We start from the raw sequence: 25,206 nt of genomic DNA, 5'->3' as shown, positions 1-25,206 counted from the left end.
GTTTTTCGAGCGATAATGAAATCGAGGCAAGATCGATCAGCTGACTCCATGGAGTCTATTCAGAGAACCTTGAATCCGCAAAGAGTTCACGAAACATTTAGGGCACAAAATTTTTAACGTTTTTTCAAACCAGTCTTTTGCAACCACAAAAAGCAACAAAAACTAGGAAAATAAAAACGCTCGTAAAAATACTTCCACGAATTATGGCTATCTTATTTTCTCGCGCGTGTAATGGTTTTCGAGTAATCAGAACAAGCGCGCCAATTTCAGGCGGGTAAACTCCAGAACAACGCTTTCCAAAGCCGCTTTTCCATCAAAGGCGAAGGCCGTAAGTTCGTAACCTCCTCGTATCAAACTCTTTCCCCAGTGCGACGAACATTTGTTTTTCTCGGTTCCAGGTGTACGCAACCACTTACCCCACGTAATGCGCATGCTCTCCGTTACGAATTTTCAAAATGGCGTACAGGTCAAAGAGGGAAATTAAAAAAACAAAGCGATTTTGCAATGAATTCTCAACATACACCCTCGTTAGAAAGGCGAATCTACGGAAGAAAGATACAAAACTGTATGACATTGAGATCGATATGATATTAAATCGATACCGAGGGCCCGTTTAATTGCCTTCCACCATGATTATTAGCTTTCTTAACAGCTTTCTGAAGACAGAATACTTTCTTTCTGAAGACTTCTGATATGCGGCTATTGATTATTACACCTCGTATACCTGATTGCTCAAACACTTTGTTTACGATTGTTGAAAGGACCGACTCATGGTTCTCCGTCTTCGTCTTGACATTGCTTTGAAATAGTATAGACTAGTAAGCTGAAACGAAAAATTAATCAGGGAAGTTTACGAAAAATCCAGCAAACAAGCTTTAAAAAAGCATTTATTTAGACTTCATACTTCAACGAACTTCACAAATCTTACTTGTTTATCTTGTATGTAAACGATGGCAGATTAATTCCCGGAGCGCTCTCTGAGTTTCCCGATCCCTCTCCTACTGCTTTCACGCTTACAAAACAGGAAAAATCAAAAGGAGGAAGATACAGCTGTTTTTAAACGCCATTTGATGAAGGTAAATCTGCTTTTTGTTCGACACTTTACATATCAAAACAAAGGAAATTTGTTCCTCTTATTGATTCTGGCGGTACATTTTTAATTTGCGCCTGCGTAAAAGAGATATCACCCGAGACCCTTCGCTCGGTCGTGTTTTGATCAAAAACGCCTTGTTAATTTCACGCAACCGCTCGGAGAAAAGGTAAAAATGACGAGGGGAAAACTTAACCTTTAAGTTAGAAAACAAGCGAAATAGAAAGCCACAATATTATAGTTTAATATTTCAGAGGTACATTGAGTGCTTTTTCCGCAGAGAATCCGCACGATGGTAAAACATTCGATAATTTCACTCGATTTGAGTGGGGTGTTGAAGTGGGCGTGGTCACTACATTCATGTTAAGACTATTTGTACCCCATGAGTTTGATATGTTTCGTTATTATTTTTTTTTTTTTTCGGCTTCTTCTCATCCCGTATCCCAGAATTTTGTTATTCATTGTTTGAACTTGTTCAACTGAGCTAGTGTAGTAACAACATCGCCAAGAAAAAAATTCAAAAGTGAAGAATAAAAGAGCACGCTACCTTTATTTATTTTCATCTCATGCTAAATTACATTTGGTACGTATGGCGATCAGCAAGCAAAATTTTTAGTCACCAAAAGCTAACAGTGCATACGCAAATAAGCTTTAATACAAAGAAATCTAAGTTATTGCGCATCACTAAAAAACGATCTCCAATCTCTGCTCCTCTACTACTGGATGGTACTTCCCTTTTGCAGCTACTTCTGAGTTCTCTGATAAAAAATTAATTTGACTAACTAGACAAAATTTAAAATGTTATCATATACTATGAAAACAAATGTTCCAATTCCTCTAGCGATTTATTTTTCGTCTCAGGAAGATAAGCAAAGAAAAACAACCAACCCAGAAGCGAAATTCCCCCGTACAGCCAAAACGCCCCGAAACTCGTAATCAATTCAGTTAGAGACAGGAAAGTCATGGATAGCATCAAATTAGTTGACCATTTTACAGCTGTAGCAAACCCATACCCCGTGCTACGGGCCCATAGGGGGAAGATCTCAGAATTTATCGTCCATGGCAGCGGCCCCATCCCCAGACCGAACGCGGCGATGTACAATACAAGAGCAAAAGTTGCTAACCACGCATACTTGTTAGGACAAGCTTGGTACGACCATGTTACTGAATGATCCTTGCGACTGCATCTACCAAAAGCGGCCGTGTTCTCGCTAGAAGATAGATTGATTGGAACACAAGAACCATATATAGGATTATTGGAAGAGTCTTGAGCATAACAAAATCCACAGTTTTCTCGGACTCCAAGGCAATCTAAGCAATATCCGGTAGCAGGACAATTGTTGCTGATATTAGAAATCTCTCTCTCGTTAAAGGTTATCGCGGCATCGTGTTGCTTCGCCATGTAAAATGCACCACCACAGAGAAACATGCAAACAGTGACCCCCGCAAGACTTCCTAATAGTAGCTTACGGCGTCCTACTTTCTCTACCAGATACAATCCAACTAAGGGAAATGTGAAATTACCAAAATATATCACCACAGCAAGCCAGAGGGCCGGTCGGTCTCCCTGTACACCTGACATCTGTAAAATAGTTGCACAGTAGAATCTGGAAACAAAAACACACTTTTATCAACATTTCATTTTATTATTGATGTGAAGGCCAGGGGTAGGGGGCACGTAGGTCAATTTCTGCTGGGTATGTGCCGTTGGCCTTTAAGAAATTCTTCCTCCATATAATTTACTCTTCAGCAGATCATAGACCCCATCTTAGTCACTTTGGGGCAAATGCAATTTTCACAATGTCAGCCTAGACCCTTTCTGTTTATGCTTCTACCTTCTAAAGAAGTAGACCATCCTATAATGCGAGCCGATTGTTAAATATCAAAGCAAAACACCATAACATTTTTAAAACTGCAAGTCTTCCCATTTTTAACTCGTGAATTGCGCGCATGCGCAAGAGCGAGTTGTAGATATGATGTGAGAATGGTACTCGCTCGCTAGATTGGTCGATTCCTGTAAACTTTTTCTCGATTTTAGGCTTTTGAGCGCATTTGATAGTTTTTGGCGAGTAATAAGCAAATGAAATGGTGGCCTTTGTTGCTAAGAATAGTGGTGGGGTGAAAAAGAAGCCAATGATAATCTTAAAAGAGTTTATTTTTTTTTCGTTTTAGTTTCAACAAGCGGCGTCAGCGACTGGCAGGCGTGCGAGGATTCACTCTGAAATAAGAGGACAACCTTCGTTTTTCATAAAATTGTAATTTACAATCCTTGAACATGAAAACAATCCCAAGATTCATTAAAAATATCACTTACTCGGAAGCGCTCGGAGTTTACAGATGTTCAAAAGCTTTTTCTGTTACGATGTGAGATCGATGTGAAATTAATGTTTTCATTAAGACAGTACCGCCTTGATTTTCCAGTGAGAGACAATAAATTTCACTTTTCACCCACATTTACTTCCAACCTTTTCTTTTGAACCAGTTTAAAACACCTGACATCATCCACCCTTGTCAAATGTAATAGCATGATCATTTCAATTGTAATGCCTTCTTATCCTAACGTTACTTTGTTTCTTTGCTGCATTAGTGAACACTGAACTACTGCTCGTACTCTAAATATGATAATCAACCACAAAATTCCCTAAACCAGATAACATTAAACATAATCCAAAAAATCATGTAAGTCATCTGTCAATTCACGAGTTTGCTCACAGAGCATTGATTAAATCCCTTCTTGCCAGAATTTTCTTACCCCAAGATCTCGAAAAGCGTGCGACTCCATTCTAATAACTCCGTTGAAAGTTTGCCCGTTCTATAGTCAATCCAGTCGTGATAATGCGACCTCATAAAGCAGCACAGCCCCATTCGCTTATCACTAAAAAGTACCCCGCCCGCCGCCGGGGTAGAGCGACCAGAAAATAAATAGGATTGTGGCGCCAAATCGATCTCGATAATGGAAAGAGTAAGATCACACTTGAAGATTCTCCAAGTTTGAGCCCAAACTGACAAACGTGCCAAAAATTTACGGCTTTTCAACGGTTTAAAAAAAAAAACAAAACTTGTGATGAAAAGATGTTGGGTGGAAAATATTAACGAGATAATGCATCTCTACGTACTAACCTGTTATTTTGATGCAATGCATTCTTTACGATTGACAAGGTAACTCAACAAAGGCCCTTTTCATTTAGCTTATAGTCAAAGCTATGCCACGCACTCTGCCTGGCTCGCCCAGAGATCTATAATCTGGGCTTTCAAGTTGCATAGCTAATAAAACGTTTCACTTACAGAATCAAATTAATCCCAGACAGATCTTGCATTGATACCAACATACAGCCAACTAGAAGAGCCTTCCTTGTACTTGGAGTGGTCAACATCTCATAAAATCTGCCTAAAAACAACAATGACAACCTTTTATTTTGCAAAAAACGTTTCTGTGACACCAAATAACTCACTGTGAAAGGTCTCCAAAGTTCAGGTTTTAATAACAAACTTGATCAGCGATCGCTATTTTCCACTGAAGAAAATGAGAAAACGGAATGCTAGAATTTCATTGCATTGACAGCAGAACAACAACAAAAATACTTTACATGAACACACTCAGAACTTACTCGAGCACAGTGTGGGGATCCCATGCAGGACCACCACGGGATCACGCCGGAATTCTCCCCCGTGCCACGTCTCAATCAATCGCGCGCCTAGATCCCACTCGGAATCCCCTTCATTATTGCCTCAGGATCACATCGGGTTCAAACTCAAATCGAACCACTCGAAAGAGCTTTACGCTTTGTGTAGAGGTATCAATCAGTAACCCAACCCTCCAATAATTGAGAAACTTACTTTTGTCATCATAAGATTCTTGTTCCTTACAAACGCTTTTTACAGCTTGCAGCTCCTCGTTTACATCTGACGTTCCTCTGATCCTTACAAGAACTTCCCTTGCATGTTCACAGGCGCCCCGGCTGACGAGCCAACTAGGACTTTCTGGAAGCCACAGACAACCTACGAACATGATGGCTGACGGAAGTGCAGCTAAACCAAACATGAATCTACCAAATGGATGTAGGATTTTACAATTATTAAAACATAACTAGCGGTGTTTGCCTAACTAAATTATCGGCCTCAGCGTTTCTGCGGACCTCCAGTAAACAAACTGAACAGTTTCACTCAACAGCAAGTAGTCTAACAAAGTGTGTGAGGCTTTTTTCGATGTTCCTATCGGTTCCTGAGAATACTATTTGGAAGTTGGACAATGAAAATATTTTGGTTGTTATGATCCTACGTCTGAAGAGAAATATTTCGATTTTCGTCATGCCTCACAATATTTGCTGCGTTAATATTTGACGAACATTCCAGCCAATTTTCATGAAAATCCAACAAATCTACATACCTATGTTAATTCGTTTAAGTAGAGGTATTTCTCATCACTTTTCTCAAACTGCAAAAATATGGGTTCCGCAGGTTCCGCAGGTTATGCGGTCTGTTGATCGACTGTTTAATAACACCCAGTTTCAATCAATTTTTCTTGACCGATGTTAGCAATTATTGTGAATAACGAAAAATTGAACTTTTAATCTAAGTTTATGTATCAAGAGAAATTTAGGTGGCAATTTTTTGGATTTTTGACAATTTTTCTACAACTTTTTGACATTCCAGTGAGAAGCTTAATTTCCGTTATTTTACGAAAATCAGGAGAACCCTTGCGCTCTTCGCCACAGGTTCCTCTTTCAGCCGTATCTCGCGTTCGTTTCAAAATGTTGTGATTTTCTTTCGATAAATTAAAGTTAACTGCTTTCTTTGACTACAGAGTAAAAAAATTAAAATTTGAATGTTGACCAAATTTTGTTGAAAGTGATCTAAATAAGTTAACATACAAGACAAAAGAAATTATTCTAAATCTTTTTACCTCCATCCTGTCTTCTTGTAAGGGCTAAATAAACCGTCAATAATAGCAGCCGTTAATTCCGCTCCCGTCAGAAATAGATAGTGGACGGAGACTAAACGACCCCTTATACTCCATGGCGCAATTTCAGCAATATAAACTGGAACGGTAATAGACACCCCTCCTACAAACAATTAAAATAAAAAAAAAAAAAAAAGGTCTTGTCATCTATCTCACCGAATATCATTACAAGCAAAGATAAACACAATTTAGTTTTTATTTAAAATTCTTCTTAGTTTTTGAGAGGGAGTATTTTAACAAAACTAGTGTATTTCAACTTATTCAAAATAGGATATTAGGCTGCATAAACCTTTAACCCCTAGAACGGAAGGGACGCATACCTATAATTTCCATTTTTAGTGTGGATAATTATTTCAAAATATGAACGTGTAAAATCCTAAGATATTACTCCCATCTTGCTGTGGTTTCCGGCGTTCTCTACCGTTTTTAGCTTGCTTAAAACGGCAGAAAACGCCGGAAACAACAAAGGACACACAAGATGTGAGTAAGTTTTATTAATTTTACGTGTATAATGTTATTGTTTCGAAATATTTACCGTCGTAAATCGACCATAGGGACCTTCAGCAATCAGGACGGCAACACCAAGGAAGACTTCGATTAAAATATAAATTTCTACCTTTAATTAGAATTTCAGAAATTGGCTGCATGTGTTTACCGTCTCATACAGCGCCACACCTCAACTTCAGCAGAACGTATAAAAGAAGCGTTGAGTTCCAAATGGAAATTAAAATCATTTGCCGTCGCGGTTTCGGTTCGCAGACGACGCAAATTTTGCTGATTTCACGTTGTTGTTTTACATAGGATGGCTAAGAAATGTACACAGTTTTAAAACGCACGTGCTGAGCAATTGAGCTCGTTGCCGTCGCTGTCGTAGTTTGCTTAAGCTCCCTATTATTCCTTATAACGTGTTCAAATTCTCGGCGATTCCTCTCGAAACTTACCCCTGGTCGAGCAACCCTTGGCACTTTTTAGGAATTTTAATTCATGAAAAGATTGTCCGCTTTCTCTCGAGACGTGCCCTTGAGACGCCCGTGCTCTAAGGAGCCTTTCATCAATGTACTTACCGCCGTTCCTAAGCTTGTGAGAACTTTTGATTCCGAGATTCAGCAGAACGTATAAAAGAAGCGTTGAGTTCCAAATGGAAATTAAAATCATTTGCCGTCGCGGTTTCGGTTCGCAGACGACGCAAATTTTGCTGATTTCACGTTGTTGTTTTGCATAGGATGGCTAAGAAATGTACACAGTTTTAAAACGCACGTGCTGAGCAATTGAGCTCTTTGCCGTCGCCGTCGTAGTTTGCTTAAGCTCCCTATTATTCCTTATAACGTGTTCAAATTCTCAGCGATTCCTCTCGAAACTTACCCCTGGTCGAGCAACCCTTGGCACTTTTTAGGAATTTTAATTCATGAAAAGATTGTCCGCTTTCTCTCGAGACGTGCCCTTGAGACGCCCGTGCTCTAAGGAGCCTTTCATTAATGTACTTACCGCCGTTCCTGAGCTTGTGAGAACTTTTGATTCCGAGATTTACGGCGATATCTATGCAAATATTGCATAGCGATTTACAAATTACAGATATTACGCAAAACCTACTTTTTTCTTATTTACCTATTCCGAAACCCACAATGAGCCGACCAATGAGTAGAACATATCTCGATGTAGCAATTGCCTCCACCACGGCTCCTACCGTTAGCACCATCGCACAAGCTAAAAGCATGGGTTTTCGCCCACATCGTTGATTCACAAAACCTCCCAGAAGTGCTCCCACTATGGCTGTACCGATTGCTACGCTCACGATGAGCTCTTGCCAAAATGTCGACAAATGAAACTCTTGTTTTACGAGGATCATTGCTCCAGAAACGACCGAGAAGTTGTATCCTATCTCAAAGCTTCCAATGGCAGCGAAGAAAGTGAAAATATACACGCACACTGGAATTCTTCGTTTCGCTTCACTGGAACTTTCCATTAACGGCTCCTGCTCGGTACTGTTACCAAGTATGTGATTTCTTTTTAGTTGTTCCATATCCATGACACTATAAGTTTGGTCGACTTCTTTCACAAAAGCGTGATCGCTTTAAATAATCACATGTGATAAGGTCTTAGTCAAACGAGTGTTTAACCATTTCCGCGTGGAGAAAGTTCCATCGGATTTCGAAAGCGATTATTCTTGTATGCGGCAAACATGCGGAACATTAGGCACGGCACGACATATATGGATATTTATTATCCTCTTTAAAATTGCCTCAGGCTTGACCACCAGCTTGCTAGCGAAGTTGAGCAGAGCTGCAGTTCAAAGATTAAGGACTTCACAGACTCGTATAGTCTAGTATTATACGCATATGCGCGTGTTAATTTACAGGTAGTCTAAAAACGCGTTTAGACGAAGTGTACTTGTCATTGATATTCATTGGCACATCTTTCTTTTCTGTTCCCTTCGTGTTCCACAACAAAAGAGATGGTAACGTAAATGCGCCGGTCCTTGAGCATGAAGTTCACTAAACAATTATGAAAACGTCAATGAAAACTATCGCATGCAAATTGTCGAACAATTGCTGGGTGTCACGAAAGCTAAGACCTCTCGAAAACTAAGACCCCTCGAAAAAATTTTGGCTACGGAATATTTCAAAAGAAAGGAGAAGCCAAGCTGATCTTTACAACCTGGAGGAGCTACAACTTGGAGATCGTGAATTTCACTTGAGGTGTTTACATGCAGGTTACTGAACTGCAAAATTAAACGTTGAATCTAGATAAGCAAATATGCAAATCGCCGTAAATCATGGAATCAAAAGGGGTGTCACGTAAGCTAAGAACTAAGACCTAAGACCCCTCGAAAACCAAGACCTCTCGAAAACTAGATTTTTTTTTTCAAGACCCCTCGAAAACTAAGTTTTTTTCGAGGGGTCTTAGTTTTCGATGGGTCTTGCGTCTTAGGTCTTAGCCTTCGTGACACCCAACAATTACTGGGGCGGCAAATTAAGCCAAAATTTCCACCCACGCTGGGATTCTTTGTTTCACTTCATTGGATCTTTTCAGTAATGGTTCTTGCTCGTTTTTCTTTTGAAGTAAAAGTATTGGATGGCTTTTTTGGTCGACTTCTTAAACAAAATCAAGATCGATTTAAATAATAACATGAAAGTCATGAAACTACGTCTTGGTTAAATGTCCCTCTGGAGAAAGTTTCGCCACAGGTGGCCCACCACTCCAGTCAACACACGTATTCATAATAATATCAACGTCTGGAAACTTTCACAATATGGACTGTATACAATAATCGATTCCTTTTTTAATATTCAATCATGCGTGCTAAATATCTGTAGGTTATCACACTATGAAAATCTGCTAAGAAGAAAGAGGCACTACTAGAAGGCGTTATTTCATTTTCTTGCTCAGTCCTCGTCAACTTAACTAGCTGAGGCACAGGCTGCCCAAGCTCCAGCTGTGAGATGATCATCTTGCGACATTAGAGTCATGGCCAAAATATAGGAGTTTGTATAGGAATATTTAAGTCCTTCACTTTGAAGTAGTAAACCTAGGAATGGATAACTCGCTGAAATGACCTCGTTGCCATAAAGTAGTAGTCACAAAAAAGCAATGCACTGTGAAAGTAAGGTGAGGTATTTATTGAGAATTTGACTGTATTTTTACTTCCCAAAAGCGGTCGTTAATATTCCCATACAAACTCTTACATTTTCGTCATGACTCTTAGTTTGCAAGATGATCATTTCACACCTGGAGCTTAGGCTGCCTGTGGCTGAGGCCGACAGAGGTTGATCCACTTATTAACAATGTCAGTAATAGGGTTGCCGATGAGAATTCCCCCCAGTGTATTTTAGACTTTGAAACGAGTGGCAAATGTCTAGTTACCATAAGCGGGGAACTGCGTTGCGAGCATGCCTCATTATTAGTGCTTCGGCACAAGCCCTTGAGCAACGCGAGCCGGCGAGAGATCTGTAAGGGGTCTGGCACTAATAATGTAATGCAACACCCCCGCAAACTCTCCCCAATTCGTTTCGAATCTTCTCACGGGCGGAGAAACGCCCGTTCAGCAGCATTTTATCTTAAGAGACTGCTCACAAGGTACGGATCCTCTAAAAACAAAGATGTCAAAGAACACTTGATGACAACAGAGAAGATAAGGGGAGTAACCGACAAGCTTTGAAAATAACCGTAGCACATCGAACAGGAGTGTAATTAGACCTGACAGTAACTCGAAACATTTGAGACAATCTCACTATTCTCTCATAAATCAAAGTCAATTATAGAACATAGATCTTGTAAACGTAACAAAATGATTACAACCAGAGAGATGTGAGCAGACTTACTTTGATCTTGCTCCTGCGAGGGTAGCAATTGAAAGAACGAGATCCTTTACGAACTTAGGATAGCGACAGAATAAAAAAGCGAAAAGGAAAGATAGATGGCGCAACTGACTGATAAAAACGTGATGAGGTTAATCACATAGCCTACGTGTAGCCGTACCCTCCCCCCTCAAGCCTCCGTATCACCTTGGGGGGGGGAGAGGGTGCAATTAAACGTAGGCTACTATTCACTTTCCGTTTCCCATATTCTCATGCTATTCTCCAAAAAGTTTCAGGGATTCGTTTTTCCCATCCATTTTATTGTTCCATAAGTGACGAACAGTACAAAATACAAAATTTTATCATATGCTATGAAAATAAATGTTCCAATTCCTCTAGCGATTTATTTTTCGTCTCAGGAAGATAAGCAAAGAAAAACAACCAACCCAGAAGCGAAATTCCCCCATACAGCCAAAACGCCCCGAAACTCGTAATCCATTCAGTTAGAGACAGGAAAGTCATGGATAATACTAAATTAGTAGACCACTTTACAGCTGTAGAAAACCCATGCCCCGAGCTACGGGCCCACAGGGGGTAGATTTCAGAATTAATCGTCCATGGCAGCGGCCCCATCCCCAGACCGAACGCGGCGATGTATAATACAAGAGCTAAAGTTGCTAACCACGCATACTTGTAAGGACAAGCTTGGTACGACCATGTTACCGAATGATCCTTGCGACTGCATCTACCAAAAGCGGCCGTGTTGTCGTTAGAAGATACATTAATTGGAACACAAGAACCATATAAAGGATTATTGGAGGAGTCTTTAGCATAACAAAATCCACAGTTTTCTTGGACTCCGAGGCAATCTAAGCAATATCCAGTAGCAGGACAATTGTTGCTGATATTAGAAATCGCTCTCTCGTTAAAGGTTATCGCGGCATCGTGTTGCTTCGCCATGTAAAATGCACCACCACAGAGAAACATGCAAACAGTGACCCCCGCAAGACTTCCTAATAGTAGCTTTCGGCGTCCTACTTTCTCTACCAGATACAATCCAACTAAGGGAAATGTGAAATTACCAAAATATATCACCACAGCAAGCCAGAGGGCCTGTCGGTCTCCCTGTACACCTGACATCTGTAAAATAGTTGCACAGTAGAATCTGGAAACAAAAAACACACTTTTATCAACACTTCATTTTATTATTGATGTGAAGGCCGGGAGTAGGGGGCACGTAGGTCAATTTTTGCTGGGTATGTGTCGTTAGCCTTTAAGAAATTCTTCCTCCCTATAATTTACTCTTCAGCAGATCATAGACCATCCTATAATGCGAGCCGATTGTTAAATATCAAAGCAAAACACCATAACATCTTTCAAACCGCAAGTCTTCCCATTTTTAAATCCCTTCTTGCCAGAATTTCCTTACCCCAAGGTCCCGAAAAGTGTGTGACTCCATTTTAATAACTCCATTGAAAGTTTACCCGTTCTATCGTTCTATCCAGTCGTGATAATGCGACCTCATTAAGCAGCACAGGCCCATTCGCTTATCACTAAAAAGTATCCCGCCCACCGCCGGGGTTGAACGACTTGAAATAACGGAGGATTGTGGCGCCAAATCGATCTCAGCAATGGAAAGAGTAAGATCACACTGATCCCACTAAAGTGCCAAGAATTTACGGTTTTTCAACGGTTAAAAAAAACATCAAAACTTGTGATGAAAAGATTCTGGGTAGAAAATATTGACGAGATTATACATCTCTACGTACTAACCCGTCATTTAAAATTGATGCAATGCCTTCTTTACGATTGACAAGGTAACTCAACAAAGGCCCCTTTCAATCAGCTTATAGTCAAAGCTATGCCACGCACTCTGCCTGACTCGCCCAGAGATCTATATTCTGGGCTTTCAAGTTGAATAGTTAATAAAACGGTTTCACTTACAGAATCAAATTAATCCCAGACAGATCTTGCATTGATACCAACATACAACCAACTAGAAGAGCCTTCCTTGTACTTGAAGTGGTCAGCATCTCATAAAATCTGCCTAAAAACAACAATGAAAACCTTTTATTTTGCGGAAAACGTTTCTGTAACACCAAATAACTCACTGTGAAAGGTCTCCAAAAGTTCGGGTTTTATAACAAAACTTGATCAGCGATCGGTATTTTCCCTGAAGAAAATGAGAAAACGGAATGCTAGATTTTCATTTCATTGACAACAGAACAACAACAAAAATACTTTACATGAACACACTCAGAACCTACTCGAGCACAGTGTGGGATCCCATGCAGGACCACCAGGGATCACGCAGGAACTCTTCCCCGTGCCACGTCTCAATTGTGCCGAGATCTCGCCTGGATCCCCCTCGGAATCCCCTTCATTATTGCCTTGGGATCACATCGGGTTCAAACAGAACCACTCGAAGGATCTTTACGCTTCGTGTAGTGTCAATCGATAACCCAACCCTCCAATAATTAGGAAACTTACTTTTATCATAAGATTCTTGTTCCTTACAAACGGTCCGTATAGCTTGCAGCTCCTCGTTCACATTCGCCGTTCCTCTGATTCTCACAAGAACTTCCCTTGCATGTTCACAGGCGCCCCGGCTGACGAGCCAACTGGGACTTTCTGGAAGCCACAGACAACCCACGAACATGATGGCTGACGGAAGTGCAGCTAAACCAAACATGAATCTACCAAAGGGATGTAGGATTTTACAAGACATTTCTTGAAGATGGTTAGGGAGTACTATGCCAGAGTTTTGTGATTGTGAACTCATAATAATACGCTTACTTTTTGATTGTTAGAAGCGTTGAATCTGACTCGCAAGCCCTATTAGTGCTGGAGTTCATCTCAGGCAAGTTACGAAACAAGAATCGACTATATGCTGGTACCCAAGTCTTGACAAGGTCATTTTGTTATGTTTTGGTCACAGGGAGCTTTGTTCACTCAGTGCCTCCCCAATTTCGTAACCAGATCCTACCGTGCAGCTTTAACTGAAATGTACGCTTGAGCGTGAAAGGTCTGGGTACGAGACTAGCGCCTTCCTTCACCAGGAGTTTTACATAGGCACCAATGAGAGAAACCTGATAAAACCATGTGGAGAGAAGGGGGGGGGGCCAAAAACTACACAAAGAACAATTTCTACTTTCTTACTCTCACCTTACTACAAGCACATTTGTAACTATTTGTTTGGGCATCAACATGGCGGATAGCAACCGTCGTCAAGGCAAGGCAAAGTCACGTGGTTGAAAACGAAGAATTCGCTTCGTGCCACATACTGAGGTTTCGCAACATAAAGAGGGCAAATGCTCCTTTAAGCCTTATTCAATTTCACAGTTTTGTGCCTAATCAAGTTGTTGTTGTTGTTTTGCAAATTTTGTCTATAATGGGTGGAGGAGTGGAGGAAAATACATTAACTTGGCCATTTCACCGATACTCTCCATGGCTGATATATTTGCAAAATGAGAAACTTTAGCAACTGTCAACGAAATAGGGTGCCTTTCGGAAAAATCGTCCTACGCGCGCTACTTTTAAAGAACCGCAGAAAACTAAATAACACTAAAAAGTATGTCAAGTATAGACTGGGAAAATGACATAACTTCTCACAGTTTTTGATTTGGTAAGAGCGTGCTAGCCTTTGAACACAACTAGCAGTGTTTGCCTAACTAAATTACCAGCCTCTGCGTTTCCGCGGACTTCCAATAAACAAACTAAACAATTTCACTCAGCAGATAGTAGTCTAACAAAGTGTGTGAGGCTTTTTTCGATGTTCCTATCGGTTCCTGAGAAAACTATTTGGAAGTTGGACAACGAAAATATTTCGATTGTTATGATCCTACGTCTGAGGAGAAATGTTTGAATTTTCGTATAAGCCTCACAATATTTACTGCGTTAATATCTGACGAACATTCCAGCCAATTTTCATGAAAATCCAACAAATCTACATACCTTTATTTATTAGTTTAAATAGAAGTAACTCTCTTTACTTTTCTTTAACCAAAAAAATGTGGGTTCCGGAGGTTCCGCAGATTCTGGAGGCTCAGGGGTCAACTGATCCACTGTTTAATAACACCCAGTTTCAATCAATTTTTCTTGACCGATGTTAGCAATTATTGTGAATAACGAAAAATAGAGCTTTTAATCAAAGTTTATGTAAAAATATAAAGAAATGTAGGTTGCAACTTTTTGGATTTTTGGCAATTTTTTTTACAACTTTTTTACATTCCAGTGAGAAGCTTAATTTCCGTTATTTTACGACAATTAGGACAACCCTTTCGCTCTTCGCAACAAGTTCCTCTTTCAGCCGTATCTGGCGTTCGTTTTAAAGTTTTGTGATTTTCTCTCCACAAATTAAACATAATTGCTTTCTTTGACTAAAGAGCAAAAAATTAATCTTGAAATTTTGACCGGATTATGTTGAAAGTAATCTAATTAAGCTTATACACAAGACAAAAGAAATAATTCTAGATCTCTTTACCTCCATCCTGTCTTCTTGTAAGGGCTTAAGATACCGTCAATAACAGAAGCGACAAATTCAGCTCCCGTTACAAATAGGTAATAGACGGAGACTAAACGACCCCTGATACTCCATGGTGCAATTTCAGCAATATAAACTGGAACGGTAGTAGACACCCCTCCTGCAAACAATTAAAGAAAAAAAACTTAAGGTCCTGTCATCTATCTCAACGAATATCACTGCAAGCTACCTGGAGCTTTATGGTGCAAACGCTCAAAATACTTACAGCCGCATACACAAGTCGTATTGTTCGCGGCCAATCCACACTAAAAGATGTTACTGAGCGGTATTTTTGGAACGGATTGAGTCGCGAACGCTTGAAAGCCATGAAAGCCTTGTATGCCTTGAAAGCCATGTATGCCTTGTATGCCTTGTATGCCAAGTAAGCCAGTGTCTTAGTTGAAAAACGTACATTTGTTGAAAAAAGTAAAATCTTAAAGCTGAAACCAAACTGCATATACTCTATGCAATCTATTGAACAACACCACTACCGTGGGTATTGGAATTCACTGACTCTAGATAGAATCACTGACCATGCAAACAAGTTTTACAAAGGAAAACTCAATGGTGATAACCATCCACTGACTATCAACAATTTCCTAAGGACACTTCAAATATATGTTGCAGATATTAATATTGCCTTAAATTAGGAGAAACAAGGAATATGCCGTACACCTCTTGGTAGCAAATTATTGCTTCAGAAGTTAATCACAGATAATACTTAGGATAATACTGGGTTTTTAATGTGGATTTCAAATTATTGCTTCAGCTGTATTTTTCAGCACAATAATATGAAAACAAAAGCAAAAATTCTTGAGTACTATATTATAAGATTCAGTCCCCATGGCACATTTAATATATTTGAAAAAATGAATTACATAGATTTTCTTATTCAGTCATTAGTGAATATTGTAAAAAAAAAAACAACAATTCCAGAGTAAAGATGTAGAATATTGTATTAAATTTGCACGTTATTCAACCGATTTGTCAAATGCTGCAAGACAGAAGGTAATGGCAAAACATGAGTCTTCATAGTCAGAAAGAACTACATGCAAAAAGGAGAAAAGAAAGCTATGCACAAATGGAACCTGCCATGAAAAAAAGAGTTTCACCTGATAAAGCAATATGGTACAAGTCACTAGATCCTGCAGAAAAAGAAAAACTTTTATCTCACAGGGCTGAGTGGTATAAATCACTGGATCCCGAAGAAAAAGAGAAGCTTTTGTCCAAATCAACAGATTGGTATAAATCACTTGGTTCTGCAGAAAAACAAGATCTTTTGTCTAGCAGAGCAATTTGGTATAAATCACTGGATACTGCACAGAAACAAAAGAGAGCAGAATTATTTAATTTGCTCAATTCTGCACAAAAACAAAAAAAGAGCAGAATGGTATAAGTCATTGAATCCTGAAGAAAAAGAAAAACTTTTGTCTGGCAGAGCAGAATGGTATAAAACGCTGGATCCTGCAGACAAAGATAAGATTACATCACAAGTCCAAGCTAATAAGGAAACCCATAGAAACTTAGTTCAACTTGATTTAGTTCAAAAGATCACAGCTTTTCAAAGTAAGATTAGAGAAGGTTCATATTATATTTTCTCTGTTTGTAACAGAATACAATACAGAAAAACTGTTATCCAGTTAAAAAAAACAAATGTACAACACTCAGCAAGAACTATTTACTGAGTTGTATACCCATGATTCCTTTCCGTCTTGGAATGACCTATCACCTATCGCCTGATGACAACATTTTTTGAAATAGGTGTATGCCCTCGGCCAGACTTGAGCTCACTGTTTCAGTATACTAGTCCGATACCCGTAGTATCACTACACTTGATCCTAAGGATCCAATACCATCCAGGTATCCCAGTTACCCTGCTCACAGGGTCTAGTTTCAAAATAGGATATTCGGCTGAATAACCCTTCAACCCCTAGAATGGACGTGACACACATCCGTAACTTCCACTTGTGGTATCGATAAATATTTCGAAATATGAACGCGTAAAATCATTAGAAATTAATCACTCCTTGTATGTTCGTTGTGGTTTCCGGCGTTCTCTGCCGTTCTAAGCTTGCTTTACAATCACTGTTACTTCGTCTTATAACAGGAATAACAGAGATGACAAAGCAAGCTTAAAACGACAGAAAACGCCGGAAACCACGACAGACACACAAAATGTGAGAAGATTTTATTAATTTTACGTGCAAAATGTTATCATTTCGAATATTTACCGTTGTAAATCGACCATATTTCGTTCCCCATATTATTCCTTATAACGTGTTCAAATTCTCAGCGGTTCCTCTGGAAACTAGCCCCGGGTCACACGACGCGTGATGCTTTTATGAATTTTAATTCATGAAAAAATTGTTTGCTTTCTCTCGAGACGTGAACTTGAGACGCCTGTGCTCTAAGGAGCCTCAACTTTAATTAAGGTACTTGCTACTGTTCTTGAGCTTGTGAGAACTTTTGATTCCGAGATTTTCCCCGATAAACATGCAAATATTGCACAGCGATTTACATATTATGGATATTTCGTAGAAGCCTAATTTTTTGCTTACTTACCTATTCCAAAACCGACAATGAGCCGACCAATGAGTAGAACATTTCTCGATGTAGCAATTGCCTCCACCACGGCTCCTACCGTTAGCACCATAGCACAAGCTAACAGCATGGGTTTCCGCCCACATCTTTGATTCACAAAACCTCCCAGAAGTGCTCCCACAATGGCTGTACCAATTGCTACGCTCACGATGAGCTCCTGCCAAAATGTCGACAAATGAAACTTTTGTTTTACGAGGATCATTGCTCCAGAAACGACCGAGAAGTTGTATCCCATCTCAAAGCCTCCAATGGCAGCGAAGAAAGTGAAAATATACACGCAGGCTGGAATTCTTGGTTTCGCTTCACTGGAACTTTCCATTAACGGCTCCTGCTCGGTACTGTTACCAAGTATCTGATTTCTTTTCAGTTGTTCCATATCCATGATGCTCTAAGTTTGGTCGACTTCTTTCACAAAAGCGTGATCGCTTTTAATAATCAAATGTAATAAGGTCTTAGTCAAACAAGGTTTTAACCATTTCCGTGTGGAGAAAGTTTTACCGGATTTCGAAAGCGATTATTCTTGTAGGCGGTAAACGTGCGGAACGTTGGGCACTGCACGACATATATGAATATTTATCACCCACTAAAAAATTGCCTCAGGCTTGACCACCAGCGTGCTAGCGAAGTTGAGTGGAGCTGTAATTCAAAGATTAGGGACTTCTCAGACTCCTATAGTCTAGTACTATACGTGTATGCGCGTGTTAATTTTACAGATAGTCTAAAAACGCGTTTAGACGAAGTGTGCTTGTCACTGTTATTCATTAGCATATCTTTCTTTTCTGTGCCATTCGTGTTCCACAACAAAAGAGATAGTAACGTAATTGCACCGGTCCTTGACCCTGAAGGTCGCTAAACAATTATGAAAACGTCAAGGAAGACTATCGCATGCAAATTGTTGAATAGTTACCAGGGCGGGAAAGAAAGTGGATATTTCCACCCACGCTGGAATTCTTTGTTTCGCTTCATTGGAACTTTTCAGTGATGATTCTTGCTCGGTTTTCTTTTCAAGTACAAGTATTCGACCGCTTTCTTGGTCGACTTCTTAAACAAAATCAAGATCGATTTGAATAATAACGTGAAATTCATGAAACCACGTCTTGGTTAAATGTCCCTGTGGAGAAAGTTTCACCACAAGCGGCCCACTACTCCAGTCAGCGCACATATTCATTACATAAGGTATTCCCATTGAAAACTTTTCTAAAAACCCGAAATCACGCTTAGTACGCTTATGTCGCCTGTGCTTTCACCAGATGACCAAACCAGTTACAGGTTAGACTCCGTTCTTACTTGTTCAATCCAATTTTCATGGTAAAAGAAGCGGCCAGAGTTTTGACAATTTGATATCAACGTCCGGAAACTTTCACAATATTGACTGTATAGAATAATCGATTCTTTTAATATTCAATCATGCGAGCCAGATATCTGTACGTTATCACACTATGAAAATCTGCTGAGAAAAAAGAGAGTCAACTAGAAGGCGTTATTTCATTTTCTTGCTCAGTCCTCGTCAACTTAACTAGCTGAGGCACAGGCAGCCCAAGCTCCAGCTGTGAGATGATCATCTTGCGACATTAGAGTCATGGCCAAAATATAGGAGTTTGTATAGGAATATTTAAGTCCTTCACTTGGAAGTAGTAAACCTAGAAATGGATAACTCGCTGAAATGACCTCGTTGCAATAAAGTAAGCGGTCGCAAAAAAGCAATGCACTATGAAAGTAAGGTGAGGTATTTATTGATAATTTGACTGTATTTTTACTTCCCAAAAGCGGTCGTTAATATTCCCATAAAAACTCTTACATTTTCGTCATGACTCTTATTTCGCAAGATGATCATCTCACACCTGGACCTTGGGCTACCTGTGGCTGAGGCCGACACAAGTTGATCCACTTATTAGCAATGTCAGTAATAGGATTGCCAATGAGAATTCCCCTCAGTGTATTCTAGACTTTGAAACGAGTGGCAAATATCCTCACTATTAGTGCTTCGGCACAAGCCCTTGAGCAACGCGAGCCGGCGAGAGGTCTGTAAGGGGTCTGGCACTAATAATGTAGTTTCCACACCCTCACGATATTCTCTGAGAAGTTTCAAGGATTTTTTTCGATCATCCATTTCATTGTTCCATAAGTGACTAACTAGACAAAATACCAAATGTTTTCACATGCTATGAAAATAAATGTTCCAATTCCTCGGGCGATTTATTTTTCGTCTCAGGAAGATAAGCAAAGATAAACAACCAACCCAGAAGCGAAATTCCCCCGTACAGCCAAAACACCCCGAAACTCGTAATCCATTCAAACAGAGACAGGAAAGTCATGGATAATACCAAATAAGTAGACCATTTTACAGCTGTAGCAAACCCATACCCCGTGCTACGGGCCCATAGGGGGTAGATCTCAGAATTTATCGTCCATGGCAGCGGCCCCATACCCAGACCGAACGCGGCGATGTATAACACAAGAGCTAAAGTTGCTAACCACGCATGCTTATAAGGACAAGCTTGGTACGACCATGTTACTGAATGATCCTTGCGACTGCATCTACCAAAAGCGGCCGTGTTCTCGCTAGAAGATACATGGATTGGAACACAAGAACCATATATAGGATTATTGGAGGAGTCTTTAGCATAACAAAATCCACAGTTTTCTTGGACTCCGAGGCAATCTAAGCAATATCCAGTAGCAGGACAATTGTTGCTGATATTAGAAATCGCTCTCTCGTTAAAGGTTATCGCGGCATCGTGTTGCTTCGCCATGTAAAATGCACCACCACAGAGAAACAAGCAAACAGTGACCCCGGCAAGACTTCCTAATAGTAGCTTACGACGTCCTACTTTCTCTACCAGATACAATCCAACAAAGGGAAATGTGAAATTACCAAAATATATCACCACGGCAAGCCAGAAGATTGGTCGGTCTCCCTGTACACCTGACATCTGTAAAATAGTTGCACAGTAAGATCTGGAAACAAGAAAACACACTTTTATCAAAACTTTATTTTATTATTGATGTGAAGACCAGGGGTAGGGGGCACGTAGGTCAATTTTTGCTGGGTATGTGCCGCTGGCCTTTGAGAACTTTGGGACAAATGCAATTTTCACAATCTCAGCCCAGTCCCTTTCTGTTTATGCTTCTACCTTATAAAGAAATTGGACATCCTTTTATGCGAGCCGATTGTTAAATATCAAACAGAACACGCTAACATCTTTTAAACCGCAGGTCTTCCTATTTTTAAATCCTTTTTGCCAGAATTTCTTTACCCCAAAATCCCGAAAATCTTACGACTCCACTCTAATAACTCCATTGAAAGCTTACCCGTTCTATAGTCAATCCAGTCGTGATAAAGCGACCTCATCAAGCGGCACAACCCCATTCGCCTATCACTAAAAAGTACCCCGCCCGCCGCCGGGGTTGAGCGACCAGAAAATAAATAGGATTGTGGCGCCAAATCGATCTCAACAATGAAAAGAGTAAGATCACACTCGAAGATTCTCCAAGTTTGAGCCCAACACCGACAAAAGTGCTAAAAATTTACGGTTTTTCAACGGTTACAAAAAAACATCAAAACTTGTGATGAAAAGATGCTTGGTGGAAAATATTGACGAAATAATGCATGTCTACTTACTAACCTGTTACTTTGATGCAATGCATTCTTTACGATTGACAAGGTAACTCAACAAAGGCCCCTTTCAATCAGCTTATAGTCAAAGCTATGCCACGCACTCTGCTTGGCTCGCCCAGAGATCTATATTCTAGGCTTTAAATTGAAAGTTGTGTAGTTAATAAAACGGTTTCACTTACAGAATCAAATTAATCCCAGACAGATCTTGCATTGATACCAACATACAGCCAACTAAAAGAGCCTTCCTTGTACTTGACGTGGTCAGCATCTCATAAAATCTGCCTAAAAACAATATTGACAACCTTTTATTTTGCGGAAAACGTCTCTGTGACACCAAATAACTCGCTGTGAAAGGGTCTCCAAAAGTTCAGGTTTTATAACAAAACTTGATCAGCGATCGGTATTTTCCACTGAAGAAAATGAGAAAACGGAATGCTAGAATTTCATTGCATTGACAACAGAACAACAACAAAAATACTTTACATGAACACACTCAGAACCTACTCGAGCACAGTGTGGGATCCCATGCAGGACCACCACGGAATCACACCGGAATTCTTCCCCGTGCCACGTCTGAATTCCGCTGCGATCTCGTATTCCACTCGGAATCTCCCATTATTACCTCGGGATCACATCGGGTTCAAACTTAAACAGAACCACTCAAAAGAGTTTTACGCTTCGTGTAGAGGTGTCAATCAATAAACCAACCCTCCAATAATTAAGAAACTTACTTTTCTTATCATAAGATTCTTGTTCCTTACAAACGGTCCGTATAGCTTGCAGCTCCTCGTCCACATTCGCCGTTCCTCTAATTCTCACAAGAACTTCCCTTGCATGTTCACAGGCGCCCCGGCTGACGAGCCAACTGGGACTTTCTGGAAGCCACAGACAACCCACGAACATGATGGCCGACGGAAGTGCAGCTAAACCAAACATGAATCTACCAAAGGGATACAGGATTTTACAATAAATTTCTTGAAGATGGTTGGGGAGTATTATGTCAGGGTTTTGTGATCGAGAACTATTATAGTACGATTACTTTTTGATTGTTGTAAGTGTACAATCTGATTCGTAAGCCCGGTTAGTGCCTAAGTTTATCCCAAGCAAGTTGCTGGCTGGTACCCAAGTCTTGACAAGGTCACTCAGTGCCTCCCCCATCTCGTACCCTGATCCTATTGTGCAACTGTAACTGAAGTGTAGGCTTAGGCATGAAAGGCCTGGGTACGAGACTAGTACCTTCCTTCACGAGGAGTTTTACGTAGGCACCCATGAGAGAACCTGATAAAACTGTGTGGAAAATTGGAGAGAAGTGGGTGGGGAAGGGGGGGGGGCGGATGGGTTGGTGGGGATAGCATTTGACCTATTCGCTATGTGCCACATACTGAGGTTTCGCAACATAAAGTGGGCAAATGTTCCTATAAGCACTGTCTACAATTTCAAGTGCCTAATCAAGTTATTTTGGTTGTTGTTTTGCAAATTCTGTCGATAATGGGCGGAGGAGTGGAGGAAAATACATTAACTTGGCCATCTCAACGTTACTCCCCATGGCTGGTATATTTGCAAAATGAGAAATTATAGCAGCTGTCAACGAAATAGGGTGCCTTTCGGAAAAATCGTCGTATGAGCGCTACCTTTAAAGAACCGCAGAAAAGTAGATAACACTAAAAAGTATGTCAAGTATAGACTGAGAAAATGACATAAGTTCTCACACTGAGAAAATGACATAAGTTCTCACACTGAGAAAATTACATAAGTTCTCACAGTTTTTGATTTGGTAAGCACATGTGAGCCTTTAAACACAACTAGCGGTGTTTGCCTAACTAAATTACCAACCTCCGCGTTTCAGCGGGCCTCCAATAAAGAAACTGAACAGTTTTACTCAACAGACAGTAGTCTAACAAAGTGTGTGAGGCTTTTTTCGATGTTCCTATCGGTTCCTGAGAAAACTATTTGGAAGTTGGACAACGAAAATATTTTGGTTGTTATGATAATACGTCTAAAGAGAAATATTTCGGTTTTCGTATAGGTCTCACAACATTTGCTGCGTTAATAACATTATTCCAGCCAATTTTCATGAAAATCCAACAAATCTACATACCTATGTTAATTCGTTTCAGTAGAGGTAACTCTCATTACTTTTCTTAAACCGAAAAAATGTGGGTTCCGCAGGTTCTGTAGGTTCTACAGGTTCCGCGGTCTGCTGATCGACTGTTTAATAACACCCAGTTTAAATAAAGTTTTCTTGACCGATGTTAGCATTTATTGTGAAAAACAAAAAATTGAACCTTTTAATCAAAGTTTAGGTAAAAATATAAAGAAATGTAGGTTGCAACTTTTTGGTTTTTTGGCAATTTTTTTACAACTTTTTTACATTCCAGTGAGAAGCTTAATTTCCGTTATTTTACGACAATTAGGACAACCCTTTCGCTCTTCGCTACGGGTTCCTCTTTCAGCCGTATCTCGCATTCGTTTTAAAGTTATGAGATTTTCTTTCGAAAAATTAAAGTTCACTGCTTTCTCTGACTAAAGAGCAAAAAAAAAGAATTTTTAATTTTGACCAGAATTTGTTGAAAGTAATCTAAGTAAGTTAACATAAAAGACAAAAGAAATAATTCTAGATCTCTTTACCTCCATCCTGTCTTCTTGTAAGGGCTGAATATACCGTCAACAACAGAAGCGACAAATTCAGCTCCCGTCATAAATAGGTAATAGACGGAGACTAAACGACCCCTTATACTCCATGGCGCTATTTCAGCAATATAAACTGGAACGGTAGTAGACACCCCTCCTGCAAACAATTAAAGAAAAAAAAACGTAAGGTCCTGTCATCTATCTCACCGAATATCACTACAAGCAAAGATTAACTCAATTTAGTTTTTATTTAAATCTCTTCTTTTTTGAGGGAGGTTTTACGAAAACTGGTGTATTTCAACTCATTCCAAAATAGGATATTCAGCTGCATAACTCTTCAACCCCTAGAATGGAGGAGACGCATACCTATAATTTCCATTTGTAGTGTCGATAATTATTTCAAAATATGAACGCGTAAAATCAATGGATACTACTCCCATCTTGTTGTGGTTTCCGGCGTTTTGTGCCGTTTTAAGCCTGCTTTAAAATCACTGTTACTTCGTCTTATAACAGGAATAACGGTGACGGCAAAGCAAGCTTAAAACGGCAGAAAACGCCGAAAACCATAACGAACACACAAGATGTGAGTAGGTTTTATTTTTTTTATGCGTAAAATGTTACAATTTCGAAATATTTACCGTCGTAAATCGACCATATTTCGTTCTCCATATTATTCCCTATAACGTATTCAAATTCTTAGCGATTCGTCTCGAAACTAACCCTCGGGTCAAACAACGCGCGATGCTTTTAAGAATTTCAATTCATGAAAAAATCGTTCGCTTTCTCTTGAGACGTGACCTTGAGACGCCTGTGCTTTGAGCTAAGGAGCCTTTAAGGTACTTACCGCCGTTCTTGAGCTTGTGAGAACTCTTGATTCCGAGATTTACAGCGTTAACTATGCAAATATTACTCAGCGATTTACATATTACAGATATTACGCAAAACCTAATTTTTTCTTATTCACCTATTCCAAAACCGACAGTGAGCCGACCAATGAGTAGAACATTTCTCGATGTAGCAATTGCCTCCACCACGGCTCCTACCGTTAGCACCGTCGCACAAGCTAAAAGCGTGGGTTTCCGCCCACATCGTTGATTCACAAAACCTCCTAGCAGAGCTCCGATTATAGCGGTACCAATTGCTACGCTCACGATGAGCTCTTGCCAAAATGTCGACAAATGAAACTCTTCTTTTACAAGGATCATTGCTCCGGAAACGACCGAGAAGTTGTATCCCATCTCAAAGCCTCCAATGGCAGCGAAGAAAGTGAAAATATACACGCAGGCTGGAATTCTTGGTTTCGCTTCACCGGAACTTTTCATTAACGGCTCCTGCTCGGTACTGTTACCAAGTATCTGATTTCTTTTCAGTTGTTCCATATCCATGACGCTCTAAGTTTGGTCGACTTCTTTCACAAAAGCGCGATCGCTTTAAATAATCACACGAAATGAGGTCTTAGTCAAACGAGTTTTTAACCATTACCCTGTG

The 25,206-nt window shown here is 40.0% G+C and overlaps 3 protein-coding genes across 3 annotated transcripts; all 3 read right to left on the bottom strand.

Moving 5' to 3' along the window:
• Positions 1 to 1,659: 1,659 nt before the first annotated feature.
• Positions 1,660 to 8,180, bottom strand: LOC131777950 (proton myo-inositol cotransporter-like). Its single transcript, XM_059094327.2, has 5 exons — positions 7,656 to 8,180; positions 5,994 to 6,153; positions 4,928 to 5,136; positions 4,376 to 4,478; positions 1,660 to 2,697 (listed from the first exon to the last, which is right to left on the bottom strand). Exons 1-5 carry the CDS (start codon positions 8,074 to 8,076, stop codon positions 1,902 to 1,904), a joined length of 1,689 nt encoding a protein of 562 aa, XP_058950310.2. The 5' UTR covers positions 8,077 to 8,180; the 3' UTR covers positions 1,660 to 1,901.
• Positions 8,181 to 10,659: 2,479 nt separating this feature from the next.
• On the bottom strand, positions 10,660 to 18,175 carry LOC131777951 (proton myo-inositol cotransporter). Its single transcript, XM_059094328.2, has 5 exons — positions 17,430 to 18,175; positions 14,829 to 14,988; positions 12,836 to 13,041; positions 12,290 to 12,392; positions 10,660 to 11,510 (listed from the first exon to the last, which is right to left on the bottom strand). Exons 1-5 carry the CDS (start codon positions 17,848 to 17,850, stop codon positions 10,715 to 10,717), a joined length of 1,686 nt encoding a protein of 561 aa, XP_058950311.2. The 5' UTR covers positions 17,851 to 18,175; the 3' UTR covers positions 10,660 to 10,714.
• Positions 18,176 to 19,441: 1,266 nt separating this feature from the next.
• On the bottom strand, positions 19,442 to 25,171 carry LOC131777933 (proton myo-inositol cotransporter-like). The gene is made up of 5 exons (XM_066174655.1): positions 24,683 to 25,171; positions 23,716 to 23,875; positions 21,815 to 22,027; positions 21,267 to 21,389; positions 19,442 to 20,426 (listed from the first exon to the last, which is right to left on the bottom strand). The coding sequence occupies exons 1-5, from the start codon at positions 25,101 to 25,103 to the stop codon at positions 19,631 to 19,633; spliced, it is 1,713 nt and encodes a 570-aa protein (XP_066030752.1). The 5' UTR covers positions 25,104 to 25,171; the 3' UTR covers positions 19,442 to 19,630.
• Positions 25,172 to 25,206: the final 35 nt, after the last annotated feature.

This window comes from Pocillopora verrucosa, chromosome 11, assembly GCF_036669915.1.
Source record: "Pocillopora verrucosa isolate sample1 chromosome 11, ASM3666991v2, whole genome shotgun sequence".
NCBI lineage: Eukaryota > Metazoa > Cnidaria > Anthozoa > Scleractinia > Pocilloporidae > Pocillopora > Pocillopora verrucosa.
Note: the sequence above shows the minus strand (reverse complement) of the source record. Positions and strands in the feature narration are given on the sequence as shown.